Raw genomic sequence first — 16,901 nt, 5'->3', positions numbered from 1 at the left:
TTAAAAATCAATAAAGAAATAATTTTTTATATAGTTTGTGTGTTCATTTTAAATTTTAAATTGTAATATATATATATATATCTATAATAATATATAAATATATAATATAAAAAATATTTAAAAATTCAGGCATTTTTGGTCGGGTTTGGGCAACCCGATCGGGCACGGGCAGCCAAATACTGCCGGATGCCCGTCCAAGGAGAAAATCGGGTCGGGTTGGGTCGAGCAGCCCAAAAATTCGGGCAGTTTGGGCTCGATCATCAGCTAAAAATTTGAACTTTTCAGTGGTCGGGGGCGGCCCGTCCAAAATTTCAGCACTATATATTACATTCAACGGAAAAAGAAAATGTTATATATACGTGTACGAGAATGAAAATGCTAGATTCCACGATCTTACATGGACCCAAATGGGCCTTACTCTATGTATCCTTGAGCTAATTAAGGACTCGTCACGGATTTAGGTTTTTAATTCGAATTGAAATATGATATTTTTTTAGAGTTTTTAACTGCAGTAAAAAAATTAAATATAACACTTTTTTAGAGTTTTTAATTGTAGAAATATAAAATTAAAAACTCAAATCGGTGAAATGAACAAGATCTAAACAATAATACTTCAGTATGTGGCAATATCACCAAAGTAGAGTATTTTATGCCTCATTCGTTTCACAGATTTAAGTTTTTAAATTAAGTTAAGATGTGATATTTTTTAAAAACTTTTAACTGTAATATAAAGAATTATATGTGATATTTTTTAAAAAATTTTAACTATAAAAATTTAAAATTAAAATTAATAAAATGAATGAGACTCTAATTTTCAATTTTAATGCTTTTTTCCCCGTATACTTCAGTTCTTTTTTTCTATTTTTCTTTCTTTTTTTGCTTTGGTTTTGATGGACCCACACTCCAATTCTACGTTTATAACATTAACATCTTGACAGTGAGATGTCCCATCTTGGATCTAGCATCTAAGACAATGCCACGTCATCCCCTCACTGCTAATGCACGTTTTCCTCTGACACAGAACCAAACACTTTTTAAAAATAAATAAATAAAAAATAAAAGAGCGATAAAAAAAGTCTTTAGCCTTTGCAATTCAGTTCTTCTCTCATCTCTCTTCCTCACTCCTCTGGCCACGAATTTCTGGTAATTCTCCCTCTTTTAGCTTTTCTTCTTCTTCTTCTTTTTCTTCTTTTTCTTCTTCTTTTGCTTTGTTGGTTTTAAATTTTCGTCTTGTTTGTTGAACTGTTATGTATATATGTATTAGATAAATTAACTGAATCCCACTAGATAGTGGATACAAATTAACAAAAAAAAAAAAAACTTTGGTCTTTTTTTTTTTGTTTTGTTATTGTTTGGGATATTTCAGACGAAGTTGGTTGTTTTTGCATTAAATTTCAGGCTTTTGTACATATTCTGTTCCACAAATGTTAAACATTCATCTATTTCTTAGGTGGGTTTTCCTTTTATTCTATAGCTGAGGTTCACAAATGGATTTTGCGAGTTTAAGCTAGGAAACATGAGTTTGGGTACTGCATATCAGCCCAAGTACATGAGTTTGTAGGGATCCGGTTCAAAAGAACAGAAATATGTAATTGTGATTATTATTATTACTATTATTATTATTATTATTGTTATTATTATTATTATTTGCAAATGGATAATAAATACTTAAATATTGTGTTGCTGACAGTTAAATTCTTTATGGCCTCCATGTGTGAGAGAGAGTATCATGATATAAAGATAAGGGTATAAAAAAGGTTAACATTGGATACAAGAGATAGGAAATTATTGCCATTGTGCCAGTGCAAGTTCTGTCCTTATTCTTTTGGCTCGTCTGCTTTTATTTATCCCAGCTAGTAGATGCATTTGTCGGTACAAGAAATTTCATCTTAGATAGCATAGGTTCAATAAACTTGGGAGTTTTGGTTGACAAGGGTACTGCTCCTTGGTCAAGATAAAGTACTAGAACTATATAAATACATACATGCCTGGTTGAATGGGAAAATTATTATTTCAAGTGTTCATTTACAACCATATATGTTTAAGTTTGGCACTCTTGGAGAATTATGTAGTTAATTGTTCCCCCTTTTCTTCATTTTCCTGCAATAAGTGCTTCTTGTAAGTTTTCCATTCTGATCTTATCTAGCCCTTTTTTATTTTTATTTTTAACTCCAAGTGTATGTCAATCATTATCCCATGTGTAGTTCTTCTCTAGTGGTCGTAAAATTGGTTTTTATTTTGTGATGCAAATAGTTCTATTGTTTCTTGGCAGGCCAAATCCACAAAGGAAGGGGTTCCATGTTGCTTCGAGTCGTAGTTGTCTCCTTCGTCTTCCTCAGCCTTTTGAACAATGGGAACGCAGGGATAACCAGCACGTTCATCCGGTCAGAGTGGCCGTCTACCGATATTCCTATTGACAATGAAGCGTTTTCAATCCCAAAGGCTCATAATGCGCCACAACAAGTAAGATTTTTCCTTCCTTTCATTTTAGTCACATGGTTATTTCATGAATCTCTTTCTGGGTTGTGATGCCATTGTATACTTTTTAACATTTTATTGCAGGTGCACATCACCCAAGCCGACTACGACGGAAGAGCTGTGATTATCTCATGGGTTACCCCTGATGCACCAGGATCCAATAAAGTGCAATATGGCACGGCAGAGAAAAGATATGAGTTTACAGCAGAGGGGACAGTGTCAAACTATACCTTTTATCAATACAAGTCTGGCTATATCCATCACTGCCTTGTTGATGGCCTTGAGGTAGTTTATATCCCTCCCTGTAAAAAGTCTTGCTTCTACGTAGCAAACTATCTATTAACGACTTCCTATTCTTCTTTCGTAAAACCCAGTGAGAATGACCTTTATAATAATTAAATTTTGGTCTTGCATGTTTTCGAATCTGGTCAAAATCACATTTTATGCAAAAGTGGCATAACATGATACAAATAGGCGGTTTAAAACAGAATCCTACTGGCAGGATATCATACCTTAGCATATAACTTTAGTAATTCACATGTTAATGTCCCTCATCCATGATAATATATCTTATTCTTTTGTGGATTTGTTAAATTGTTTTGTCCTTTCAGTATGACACCAAGTACTATTATAAACTTGGAAGTGGCGACTCTGCTCGAGAATTTTGGTTCGAAACACCTCCAAAAATAGATCCAGATGCTCCTTACAAATTTGGGATCATTGGTGGGTCTTTTCCTCATTGCATATTTATCCTTAATAAATATTTATGTGGTAGATTTATATTGATAATTTCTTAGTTTATTTCTCAAGACAAAGCAACTCAGGGTGATCTCTCCTTAATTCCTTTCTTGATGCACTTATATCTTAGGATTCTTTATAATGTCTACAATTTTGTTTTTCTTTTCTTTTTCTAAATTTACATGAGTAAGCATATTTGTATGTTTCAGGAGATTTGGGTCAGACATATAATTCCCTTTCCACTCTTGAGCATTACATACAGAGTGGAGGCCAAACAGTTTTATTTCTTGGAGATCTTTCTTATGCTGATAGATATCAGTATAATGATGTCGGCTTACGTTGGGACTCATGGGGTCGATTTGTCGAACGAAGCACCTCATATCAGCCATGGATATGGTCTGCAGGAAATCATGAAATAGATTACATGCCTTATATGGTAAGCAGTGATGCTTAAATTAAACTACTTGAGTCACTTCTTCCTTGCTCGAAGCCCTTTTAAACTTCTCATTTTTCTTTTTTCTTTTTCCAATTTGAGGGGAAGCCCTCTTAGACTATGCATCCTATGAGAAAAGATACCGGAGAAGAAAACCATAAAACACTGCTCAGAATTTCTTATTTGAATCAATATTAACATACAGGAAAAGACCTAGAATTCATAGCCATATTCTGGTCAGAAACTATCCCAACAAACTAGGAAACAAATCAGCAACAAATCAGGAAACAAATAACTAAAAATAATAAGGCCCTGATTTTATTCTCTAAAAAATAGGATTGACTAAATCAACCCTGAACTGCCCCCAAATCTCCCGGATATCAGGGATACCGGAGATGGGTTGATCTTCAACACTCCCCCTCAAGCTGGATTGTATACATCAAACAATCCTAGCTTGTAAATCATCTTCTCAAAAAGAGGTCTTGGCAATCCTTTAGTTAGAATGTCTGCTGTCAGCTCGGTTGAAGCTACATGAGGAATGCAAATGGTCCCATCTTCAATCTTCTCTTTGATAAAGTGTCGATCCACCTCTACATGTTTAGTACGATCATGATGCACAAGATTATGAGCTATGTTGATGGCAGCTTTGTTGTCACAGTACAATCTCATAGGACTTTTTGTTGCAACTTGAAGTTCTTCAAGGAGTAGCCTTAGCCAAATTAATTCACTAACTCCATTTGCCAAGGATCTAAGTTCAGCCTCTGCGCTGCTTCTGGCCACTACATTCTGCTTTTTGCTCCTCCATGTCACCAAGTTTCCCCAAATATAGGAACAGTAACCGGATGTATATCTCCTATCTGCCACTGAGCCAGCCCAATCAGCGTCAGTATAGGCTTCAATTTCACGAGACGCTCCCTTCTTAAAGAACAATCCTTTTCCCGGGCTTCCTTATAGATACTTCAATATCCGGATGACTGCATTTAGGTGTTCCTCATAGGGAGCATGCATAAACTGACTTACCATGCTAACAACGAAAGCTATATCTAGTCTCATGTGAGCTAAATAAATAAGCTTTCCAACAAGTCGCTAATATCTACCCTTGTCCACTGGTGTACTTGTATTTTGATCTCCAAGTTTAATGTTTGGATCGGTTGGAGTGTCGACAGGTTTGCATCTAAGTAACCCAGTCTCTTTCAAGAGATCTAGGACATATTTTCTTTGAGAAACAGAGATACTTGATCTATTTCAAGCTTCTCCATACCCAGAAAGTACCTTAGCATACCCAGATCTTTGATCTCAAATTCATCTGCAAGCTTCCTCTTAAAATAACTCATTTCTGGAACATTATCACCTGTTAAGATAAATGTCATCAACGTATACAATAAGTATAGTTGACTTACCATCTTCGTGTTTGTAGAATAGCGTGTGATCAGTGTGACCCTGCTTGTACCATTGTTGGCGGACTACTTTCGTGAACCTTTCAAACCATGCTCTAGGTGATTGTTTTAGTCCATAGAGGGATTTTTTCAACTTACACACCTACCCTGTTTGTCCAGCACTCTTAAAAACCTGGAGGAAGTTCCATATAGACTTCTTCAGTCAAGTCTCCGTTGAGAAATGCATTCTTGATGTCAAGTTGGTGGAGTGGCCAATCTAGATTTGCTGCAAGAGAGAGAAGGACACGGATGGTATTGAGCTTGGCAACGGGGGCAAATGTCTCCTGATAATCTATCCCGTAGGTCTGAGTAAATCCCTTAGCAACCAAACGCGCTTTGTGCCTTTCAATGGACCCATCAGATTTATACTTCATTGTGAATACCCATTTACAGCCTACAGGTACTGCATCTCTGGGTTTTTTAACCACTTCCCAAGTCCCATTTTTCTCTAGAGCTTGCATTTCTTCCTCTACTGCCCTTTTCCACTCAGTTCGTTGAAAGGCTTCTTCAATAGTTATGGGAATTTTTGTGTCTTCAAGATTGGAAACTAATGCTTTCATAGAAGAGGACAAATGGTCATACTGTACAAACTGAGCTATAGAATGTTGAGTACAGGAATAGTCATCTTTCCTTAAAGCAATAGGTTGATCATTAGTATTAACCATAGGAGGAAGGGCAAGAAAATTACCTGAGTCCGGGTTGGATTCATGACGATCCTCGAGAGTAAGAGGAGTTTGTTGATTCTTCTGATGAGAGTAAACACGAAATTCTTTATTCGGTTGGGATTTCTATTGCTGGACATCTAGATCAGGCACCTTGTTTTCCTCTTGATTATTTTCCACATCAAGATTCTCTCATTGTTTATTACTTTCATCGACCACATCAAAATTTTCTACTCTTGGTAAATTGAGATTCTCAGAGCATGAGGGATTAGGTTCTGGAATAGGCATGCTTGGTGAAGTGGTGGAATTGGGGATTTCAGAAGTGGTAGAATTGAGGATTTTAGAAGAAAAATGCCAGAAATTTCCTTCATTGTTTTTCTCCCCCTGAAGGGAATTTGTGGGAAAGAAAGGAGTAATTTCAAAAAAGGTGAGGTCCATGGTCACAATGATTTTTTTCTTTTCTGGGAAATAACATTTGTACCCCTTTTGGTTTGCAACATATCCAAGAAAATGCATTTGAAGGCTTTCGGATCAAGTTTGTTCTGATTGGGTTCATGGTTATGAGCAAACACAGTACAGCCGAACACTTTTAGGGGAAGATTACTAAAGGTTTGGTTCTCAAAAAAATGCTTGAAGAGGACGTTTAGTGGAGTTTGAAACTGAAGAACATTTGTGGGCATTCTATTTATAAGGTAGCAAGCAGTGAGAACGGCATCCCCCCAGAATTGTTTAGGAGTATTGGTTGTAAACATGATGGACCTATCAACTTCCAAAAGGTGTTTGTTTTTTCTTTCAGCTATGCCATTTTGCTGGGGTGTGTTGGTGCAAGAACTTTGATGAACAATCCCATTTGTATTAAGATATCCCCCCAAAATCTGGTTAAAATACTCTTTACCATTATTAGTGTGTAAGATTTGGATATTTGTGGAGTATTGAGTTTTAACCATGTTGTGAAAATTTATAAAAGTTTGTTCAGCATCAGATTTGTCTTTGAGCAAGTACAACCAACACACACGAGTATGATCATCGATAAAGGATATAAACCAACGCTTTGATTAAATATTGTGAGACCGTGAGGGTCCCCAAATATCACTATAAATCATGGCAAAAGGTCTTATTGCTTTATAAGGTTTTGGTTTAAACACAGATCTTTGATGTTTAGCCAACTGACATATTTCACATTGGAAAATGTTATTATTTTTAAACAAGGAAGGAAACAAATGTTTTAAATACGCGAAACTAGGGTGCCCTAACCTAATATGCCACAACATTACTTCATTTTGCCTTGAAGAAGGTTCCCAACTAATAGTATGAACTTGTTTGATCTCGTCGGTGCCCTCGTCAAAATAATATAGCCCCTCATGCTCACTAGCATTGCCAATCCTCTTCCCCGAACTATGGTCCTGAAATTGTCATGCCTCCAAACCGGGGTTAGTGACGTAGAGGCTTGTTTAGAATCTTAAACCTGTTTGAGAGAGTGATTAGTAAATGTTTAAATTTTTCAAATCCAAAACATTCAGGAATTTCCAAACAAACCCCTGCATTCAAGAGAAATTTAATTTTAAGAAGGGTGGTAGAATTTCCAACCAAACCAGTTTAAAACCACGTCCCTGTTATCAAGTCAGGAATTCCCACAGGTGTTTAGCATACATGAATATAAACAAAAGTAAATGCGACATCAACCACAGTCTAGCAATATTTATGTTTATAATCCATAATCTCTTATACATGCCTTGAGATAAAAGATAAGAGTAAATACAACTTTTCGCTTTCCGAGGTCCAAGTCCACGCCACCGGTAATAGCTATCTACTCCGCACTACTCCTCGCGTCGCCTGGAGGGGTTTAATACATTTGAAAACAAGAAAGGTGAGCGAAAGGCTCAGTAGGATATAATTTTATAAAGCATTTAAAATAAAGGTACTCACGGTCCGAAGATATACACCCGGGACCGGTCATCCCTTTTTAGGAAAGAAAATACTCATATAATAGAAAATATCTGTATAAGGAAAGTGTGCAGCTCATCACACCACTAAACAAGAAGCAGTAAAAATGTCCGTCTAGTGAAAAGTGCAGAGCCATTGTTCCACTAAACGAGAAGTGGATCCGTACGGGCTTTGGGACCTGCCCCTAAGGATGCGATTCCCACATCCCGATCTCTGTGGCCACCATGCGTTGTATCATTCCTTAAATATTTCATTTTAAGAAATGATACTCTTTAAAATCTCATTTCTAAAATCATTGAAAAACTTAATAGCATTCTCTTGCTATTTTTTTGAAATCATTTTCTTTAAACATGTTTTGTTCTAAAACATTTTCATGGGCCAAAATCATTTTAAAGTGAGGCTAACAAGGATATGGACAATAATATCCTACCTCTCGGATGTCAAACCTGTGGTTATCTTCACGTAGCCCTAGTTCCGCTTGCCTTTGAGGCTCCGATTCCAATTGTGCCAATAACTTTCCCATCAAAATCAACAATTTAGAGTTTGATCTTTCTTATCAAACATTCTCGCTTAGTTAGATGCAATTGTATCAAATTAGTGTGCCAAAGTTCAAAATCAATGTTCATAAATAATTCTTAATTCAAATCATGATTCTTTGACAATGGAGATTCATCCCGGAGAATCGAATGGAAAATAAGGATTCATGTGGCTAATCCACTCATTTTGAGTTCTCAAATGAGGTTAGGTCAATCCCACATCGAATTTCGTGGTCAAAACAGAGTTTTTGGGCTGTTTAGGGTCGAGTTCAGTGGGAACCGGTCGACCGGTGACAGAGGAGGGTAACTCCACTGGTCGGCCGGTGGAAGGGTGACCGGTCGACCGGTGGGGAAGATTTCCAGGGCCAGCCATGGCCGATCCGCGTGAAACAAAGCCAAATCTTGAAATTTTAGGTTTGATTTTGACATATTCTCAAGGGAAATGTATAGATCCAATTTTAAATTAACAAATAGGGTCCAAAGAATTAAAAACTCCCAATTTTCATCAAGGTTTCATCAAAATGCATTCGAAAATGAAATTTAAACCAAAAATCACCAAACTCGACTAAAACGAGTTCCATAAGGCTAAATCCGAAAACCTAAAGTGAGTTTTAAAGAGTTTTACCTCGATCTAGGCTTCGATGTTGAAAATCTCTTAAAAATCTCCGTTTTTCTTCAAATCCGGTTCAAGAACGTTCTTGAGAGAGAGGGAAAACTTGAAAGAAAAAGAGAGGAAGAGATAGGCGCGAGAGAGAGAGCGAGCTCGGTGAGGGAGAGAGAGACTAAGAGAGAGAGTGAGTGAGTGAGAGGGTTACGGGAGAGGAGGGAAAAGAAAAGAAAGAAAGAAAAGAAAAGAAAAAAAGAAAAATAAAATGAGGAAAAGAAAATAATAAGGAAAGACAAATAAAAGTAAAGAGGGGTGGAAGCATGTATTCTCACACACTTCCGGGGTAAAATTATAAATGCTGAAAATAAGCTCAAGATTCTTCGTTAATTAAGAAAATCAAATTTAGGCACACTAATAAACCACAATTATTATAATTAAACAAGTTTAATTCCGGAGGGCATTATAGAAATTCACAATGATTCTGTGAGGAGATCACTCTACAATCACAATCCTTAGAAATTTTGCTCACTGACAGTAGATTACAAGATAAATTTGGAACATGTAATACAGACTTAAGAACAAGAGTTGAGTTAATTTTAATAGTTCCAATTCTAGCAATCGAAGACAAGGTTCCATCTGCAATTCGCACTTTAGTGTGACCATAATTCAGAACATATGAGCAAAATAATTGAGAAACCTGTCATATGATCTGAGGCCCCGGAGTCAATAATCCAGGAATTTTTGACTTCTTTTGTGCAATTTAGGGTTGAAAGGAAATTACCTTGCTGGGCAATTAAAGAAGCACCAGTTACTTTCTCTAGAGTGAGTAATTTGTAGAGGCGCTCAAGTTGCTCCTCCTGAGGTTGATACTACCCAAATTTTCACCAGGTTTTTGTTCAATCCGTTAAGCATTGGATTGGTAGGCACGGGTTTCTTTTTGAAACTGTCCAGGTTGCCTTTGATGTTCACGGTTGTTCTAATTGGGAGGTTTCCCATGTAATTTCCAGCAAGTTTCTTTAGTGTGATTGGTTCGTTGATAATAATCACACCAAAGATTCCCTCTTCTAGCACGCCGTGGTTCATTAGAGAAGTCTGGTTTTTTGTTCTGTTCATGGCTTTTGGAGACCAGTGCAGAAGCCTCTGTTTGGACAATACCTCTAGGATCACCGGGCATAATCTTGCGCCTACTCTCCTCCCTTCGAACTTCAGCAAAGACTTCTTCAATCTGAGGTAGAGGTCGGATTCCAATCATTCGACCACAAACCTCATCTAGATCCTTATTCAGCCCTGTAAGGAAGTCATAGGTACCGGTTTTTTCTACAAATTTCACATATTTTTCTAAGCACTCACCACACCAATCATTTGGCTCAAACTTGGTAAGGGTAGTGTAGTACTCTGTGACATCTATACTTCCTTGTTTGAGATCCCTAGCTTGGTCTCTTAATTCACACAATTGTGCTGGATTCTACATATCAGAATAGGCAGATTTCATCTTATTCCAAATGACTTTGGCCGTGGAGTGAACAAGGTATAATGACCCAATATGTTCTTTCGTAGAGTTGATGAGCCAGGACATCACCAAGGCATTATGAGTGTCCCACGATGTGTACGCAGGGTCGGTTGAGTTTGGTTTCTTTGTGGAGCCATCAAGAAACCCAATTTTTCCTCTCCCTCGTATAACCATCTGGACAGACCGTGACCATTGAAGAAAGTTTTTTCCATTTAGTTTGTAGGGAGTGATTTGAAGGGAGGAGTTATCAAAAGAAGCAGTGGGGTTAATTGTAAGGCTCGGTACAGGGGGAGATTCAGCAGAAGCTCCCCCCTTTCCATCCTTGCTTAACCCAGTGAAGGCCTGCTTAAAGCTATGGGCCATGTCGTTTTCCTCTCAACGGTATCCCAGTTCTGATACCATATTAGTTTACCAATCCATCCTAAAAACTTAAGCTATTGGGAAGTGGGCCAACAATGGTTTTATACTTTTAACACTCTCCCTCGCGTGTGGGCTGGACAATGGGTAATTTTGTGGGTAAATTAATTTGAAAGCCCAACACGTGAATATTTAAGCTCGAGATATATTAAAGACCCAACACATGATGACAATTTAAATGGGGATAACGAGTGTAATTACGGGGGTTTGAACTCAAGACCTCCTGTTCTGATACCATGTGAGAAAAGATACCGGAGAAGAAACCATAAAACACTGCTCATAATTTCTTATTTGAATCAATATTAACATACAGGAAAAGACCTAGAATTTATAGCCATATTCTGGTTAGAAACTATCCCAACAAACTAGGAAAGAAATCAGCAACAAATCAGGAAACAAATAACTAAAAATAATAATGCCTTGATTTTATTCTCTAAAAAATAAGATTGACTAAATCAACCCATAACTGCCGCAGAGTTGGCATTTTACCGAGGTAAGGATGTGGAGATGGTGGAGGATTGGTGGGGTTAGTTTTTGGGGTGGCCGAGTATTTAGGGAAGGATAGATGGTTTGGATGTTGGCTTGGTGGGTAAAAGGGACGATGTTGCTGGTTGTTTTTGGGTGGAGGAAAAGACTACTTTTGTGCAGGATTGGCAGAGGCCGGCATGTTGGAGAGATTTGACTTCTTCTTCGCTTCATACTTGAGATGGGCCTCATGATTGATAAGCTTCTCATGTGGCTCGTCAAACGTGACTGGGGTTTTGTTCACTCGCATGGTAGAGCAGATAGCCGAATACTCTTCGTCAAGGCCGGCAAGGACTTTCAGGATGACATCTTCATTGTCAATTGGGACGTTAAACATGGCAAGTTCATCAACAATAACCTTTATTTGTTGCATGTATTCCGTTACAGATTGTGTCCCCTTTTCAAGAAGCCGGAGATCCCCTTTGAGTTGTGTGAGGCGTCCCCGAGAGGGCTTGGCGTACGTATTAGCCAATATATTCCATGCCTCGCTAGATGTTGCGGAGGCAATGAACGGCACGAGATTCGGTGAGATAGACCCAGCTATAGCGCTGAGAATTAATTGATCTTGCCTAACCCATAGGGTGTACTCAGGATTGGCAGTGTCACCATTGGCAGTGGTAAGAGTTGGTGACAGACAAGGACGAGATCCGTCGATGAATCCCATAAGATCGTACCCTATGAGGATAGCATTAAATTGAAAACGCCAGGACTTATAGTTGGAGGAGGTGAGTTTTATAGAGATTTGGTTGGTAGTGTTGATGGAGTAGATGGGTGGCGTATTGTCAGATGAATTGATAACGGTTGGTTGAGAAGATGTGGAGGGAGAGATGGGTGAATTTGGGGTCTGAGCAGTGTTTTATGATTTTCTTCACCGGTATCTTTTCTCACATGGTATCTGTGGAAGAATGTGTTTTACACGTGTATAGACTAAATTAAGAAAATTTGAATATAATAGTTAGTTTCCTTATAATTAGGTTGATTTGGTTAGTTTTCTTTTTTAGTGTGATATCCCACAGATTATGGGATGTGATTGCCGTTTCTAAAGGCTAGGGCTCCTGTATATAAACCGGTTGTAATTGTCATGCAAATATACAATTCCTTTAATTTTTCCTCTCAAATTTCCACACGGTATCAGAGCCTTAGGCTCTTTTTTTGGGAACGGAAACCCTAGCCTTCATCGCTAAGGGTTCCCTTTTTTTTCCTTTTTCTGTCCTATTGCCGAGGAGTATTCTGAAACCCTGCTTCATCGCCAAGGGTTCCTTCTCTGTTTTTTCTGCTCTATACGGATTTTTGCACGGTTGTACGAAATTGTACGGAATTGTACGAACACCCCAAACTGCCCCTGTTTCCTGCCCTTCCACCACTGCTGCCAGGAAGCTTTCGTAAGAGAGTGCCTGAATTGTATCAGCCTTCATCACTGATATTTTACTCGACTCAACCGGCCTTAATTACCTTGGGACTGCTTGGTTTGATTGAGGATGTTGGAGGTGGTAGAAACAACCACGATACAGTCGGAGGATGTAGAAATCGTTAAGCCTCAACCCGGAGAATTGCAGAACATTCAGGCAGCGTATAGGCTGAATGGAAAAAACTATCTTAAATGGTCCTAACTTGTCCGGACTGTGCTGAAAGAGAAAGGAAAAATCAACCACATCTTAGGGACAGGGCCAAAACTGGAAGATCCACGATTTGGAGCGTGGGATGAGGAGGATTTGATGATCATGGCATGGCTATGGAACTCCATGACTCTGGAGATTAGCGATACATGTAAGGATGTATGGGGTGCAATTCAAGAAACGTACTCCAAGGCAAAGGATGCTGCCCAAGTCTACGAAGTCAAAGTTAAGACGATCGCTGCGAAACAAGGAGATAGGACTGTCACTGAATATGCCAATCAAATGAAGGCTCTGTGGCAAGAACTTGATCATTATAGGGTGATTAAGACCAAGTGTCCCGATGATGCATCAATTTTGAAGGAGTTTATTGAACAAGATAGAGTTTATGATTTTCTTGTTGGACTCAATCCATAATTTGATTTAGTTAGAATTCAAGTTCTTGGCAAACAGGAAGTTCCAAGTTTCAATGAAGTGGTGGCACTCATCCGAGGAGAAGAAAGTAGAAGGGAATTTATGCTTGAACCAAAGGGGACTGACAGTTCGGCTTTAGTTGCTAGTAACGGCAATAGACAGCCACAAATGCAGAAAAAGTGCCAGCGGTCGAGAATGGGAGGACTAGCCAGCCAAAGACTCAAAACCGTGACTACAAAGTCACTCTATGGTGTGCCTACTGCAAGAAGGCACGTCATACTCGTGAGCGGTGTTGGAAATTGCATGAAAAACCACCAAGCCGCGAGTGGGGACAAAAAGGAGAGCAACCGAGGAACAATGGACGAGCCCAGATTGTAGCAGTGCAACTGCATGAAGGGACATAACAAGATATGGGAAATCTCAGCCAAGAAGAAATTGAGAGGGTGAGATCATTTATTGACAATCTTGAAAAACCATCAGATACTTGTTCACTGGCATATTCAGGTAAACTTCCCTTCTCCATTGGATTAAATGTCTCGGATATAGCCTTTACCAACTCCTGGGTTATTGACTCGGGAGCTACTGACCATATGACCCATTCATCAAAATTTTTTTCCTCATATACCCCGTGTCCAAGTAATAGGAAAATAGTCACAGTTGATGGATCATTAACTACTGTGGCATGCATAGGTGATGTCAAGATAAGCCCATCACTGTTGTTAAAAAGTGTTCTTCACGTCCCTAGGCTAACCACAAATCTTGTTTCCATCCAAAAGCTCACTAAAGATTTGCGCTGTAAAGTGGTTTTTAATCATAGTTATTGTGTATTTCAGGATAAGGATTCGGGGAGGACGATTGGACATGCTAGAGAACGGGATGGGCTCTACTATCTCGAAACACCAAGTCAATCCAACACTACCAAGGGCATAACATCTGATTCTCCTGTCTCAGAGTCTTTTTCATCCAATAAAGAAAAAGTCTGACTTCATCATCGCAGACTTGGACATCCATTATTTAGGATTATTAAATTTTTGTTTCCTTCTTTATTTAAGGGTCTAGAGGTTGAACATTTTCATTGTGAAGTGTGTGAACTTGCTAAACACAAACGTGTATCTTTTCCCAATCAATAATAAAAGAAGTTCCATCCTTTTGATCTTATTCACAGTGATATTTGGGGTCCTTCCACTAGTTCCAATGTAAATGGAGCTAAATGGTTTGTGTCGTTCATTGATGATTGTACTCGAGTCACCTGGATCTTTTTGCTTAAACAGAAATTCGATGTCAGTACTGTTCTTTCAAATTTTTGTTCTATGAGAAAGACTCAATTTGGGGTCAATATCAAAAGATTTAGGTCGGATAATGCTAAGGACTATTTCAATCAAGTCTTAACTCCATACTTTTAGAAAGCAGGAATAGTACATGAGTCCTCTTGTGTGAGCACTCTACAACAAAATGGAGTAGCAGAACGGAAAAATGGTCATCTCCTTGATTCACAAGATCCTTCTTTTTTCAAAAAAATGTGCCTAAATCTTTTTGGGGAGAAGTGGTTCTTACAGCCGCCCATATCATAAATCGTTTGCCTTCTAGAGTCCTAGGATTTAAAGGTCCAATGGATGTCCTTTCTAAGTTCTATCCAAACCTACACACCACAAATAATCTTGTTCCTCGCATATTTGGGTGTGTGGCATTTGTTTATGTTCATAGTCAGAACCGGGGAAAATTAGATCCAAGGGCGTTAAAATGTGTTTGTGGGATATTCTTCAACTCAAAAGGGGTGTAAGTGCTATCACCCCCCATCAAAAAGGTTATATGTCTCAGCTGATGTGACCTTCCATGAACAAGAATCCTATTTCACTGTTCCTTATCTTCAGGGGGAGAATTCAGTAATGGAAGATAAGGATAAGGCAGATTTTTTGCTTCTTGATCTGCCATCTTCACCACTTCCTGTGTCAAGACAGCCTAGTCCCATGGATGTTTCTACCGAGCCTACTGAAAATGTTCCTCCCACCAAGCCCACTGAAAATTCAAATCCCGAGCCTCTTGTAAACCCACCTACAAATCCGGCCCTTGATAGTGTGAGATTTAGCAAAGGCAAAGCGTTCTCGAGAAGGAAGAAGGTTGTCCCTGAATCTGTGTAAGTCCAAGACTCCAACCTAAATCCTGAGAATGAGGTAACAATTTTTAATCCTTCTTTTCAATCTGAATCTGAGATAAACAATGATAACCAGGACCTCCCTATTGCTATCAAGAAAGGAGTTAAGAGAATGCACAAACCAACCCCTATACCCTCTTGCACATTTCTTTTCCTTTAAACACTTGTCACCATCTCATAGAGGCTTCTCTGTCAGCTTAAACACCATTGCTATCCCTGCCAATTTATCTGAGGCTTTAACCAATGAAAAATGGATGCAAGCCATGAAGGTGGAGATGGAGGCATTGGAGAAGAACAAAACTTGGGAGTTAGTGAAGTTACCTGAAGGAAAGAAACTCGTAGGGTGTAAATGGGTTTACACGGTAAAATATATAGCAGATGGATCAATAGAAAGATACAAGGCTAGGTTGGTGATCAAGGGTTATACTCAAACCTATGACATTGATTATCAAGAAACATTTACTCCGGTTGCAAAGATGAACACTGTTAGAGTTTTATTGTCACTAGCAGCTAATGGTAATTGGGATTTGCAGCAGTTTGATGTCAAGAATGCATTTTTGCATGGAGAACTGGAGGAGGAAATTTATATGGAAGGTCCACCGGGTTATAATAAAGGGTTGACTGCTGGTACAGTATGTCGACTAAAAAAGTCCTTGTATGGACTTAAGCAATCACCGCGAGCATGGTTTGGGAGGTTTGCTAGAGTAATGACAGCTATGAGATATAGGCAGAGTCAAGGAGATCACACTTTGTTCATTAAACACTCACCTTCAGGTAAAGTTACAGGCCTATTCGTGTATGTTAATGACATAATTGTGACTGGTGATGATGATAGGGGAAGACGGGAAAGACAACTTCTAAGTCAATGTTTAGCTAAGGAATTTGAGATCAAGACGTTAGGAAGATTGAAGTATTTCCTTAGGATTGAGGGGACTCTGTTGCGTGATAATTATGCTCGCAAGTGCACGTGTCGCTAACAAGTAATAAAGTGTACACAAGTACGAATATCGATCCCACGAGGAATGAATCACCAAAATATATGTCTGGAGTTGTATAATCAACAAAACAAGTAAATGATGAATGTAGTGAGAAATTCACTAAAATAATGTAAATAAAATGAATGCAAACTAAATGCGGTCTAAAGTGACTAAGAGTAACAATAATGTAGTGATGGAATGTAATTCAGTGGTGTAAATGAGCTAGGCCTGCTAATTTCCCCTCTACGGCAAGTCTGATTAAAATGTTACCAAGAATGCTGCAGCATTCTACTATCCTGTTAACAGAAACTCGTTGATGCAAAAGTTCTTCCGAATTGATTATGACGGTGGTCCTTTAAGCTATTTCCGACACATTGCTATGTGAATCCAGTTCTAGGACTGCAGATTTAAGCTCAGGTTTCATTAAGTTATGCAAGGTGGATAATATATTCCTATACC

At 38.5% G+C, this 16,901-nt stretch overlaps 1 protein-coding gene across 4 annotated transcripts in view; it reads left to right on the top strand.

The window, feature by feature from the left end:
- The first annotated feature begins 1,056 nt into the window (after positions 1-1,056).
- Positions 1,057-16,901, top strand: part of LOC21407631 (bifunctional purple acid phosphatase 26) — a 43,318-nt gene continuing 27,473 nt past the window's right edge. For all 4 annotated transcript variants that reach the window (XM_024165993.1, XM_024165991.1, XM_024165994.1 and 1 more), the window contains exons 1-5: positions 1,057-1,143; positions 2,273-2,463; positions 2,563-2,763; positions 3,090-3,201; positions 3,426-3,652. In XM_024165993.1, coding sequence (XP_024021761.1) covers positions 2,299-2,463; positions 2,563-2,763; positions 3,090-3,201; positions 3,426-3,652 — 705 coding nt within the window. In that variant the 5' untranslated portion in view covers positions 1,057-1,143; positions 2,273-2,298. The remainder of the gene's footprint in view (positions 1,144-2,272; positions 2,464-2,562; positions 2,764-3,089; positions 3,202-3,425; positions 3,653-16,901) is intronic.

This window comes from Morus notabilis, unplaced genomic scaffold (assembly GCF_000414095.1).
Source record: "Morus notabilis unplaced genomic scaffold, ASM41409v2 Scaffold203, whole genome shotgun sequence".
Lineage (NCBI taxonomy): Eukaryota > Viridiplantae > Streptophyta > Magnoliopsida > Rosales > Moraceae > Morus > Morus notabilis.
This window is presented reverse-complemented; position numbering and strand designations above follow the sequence as displayed.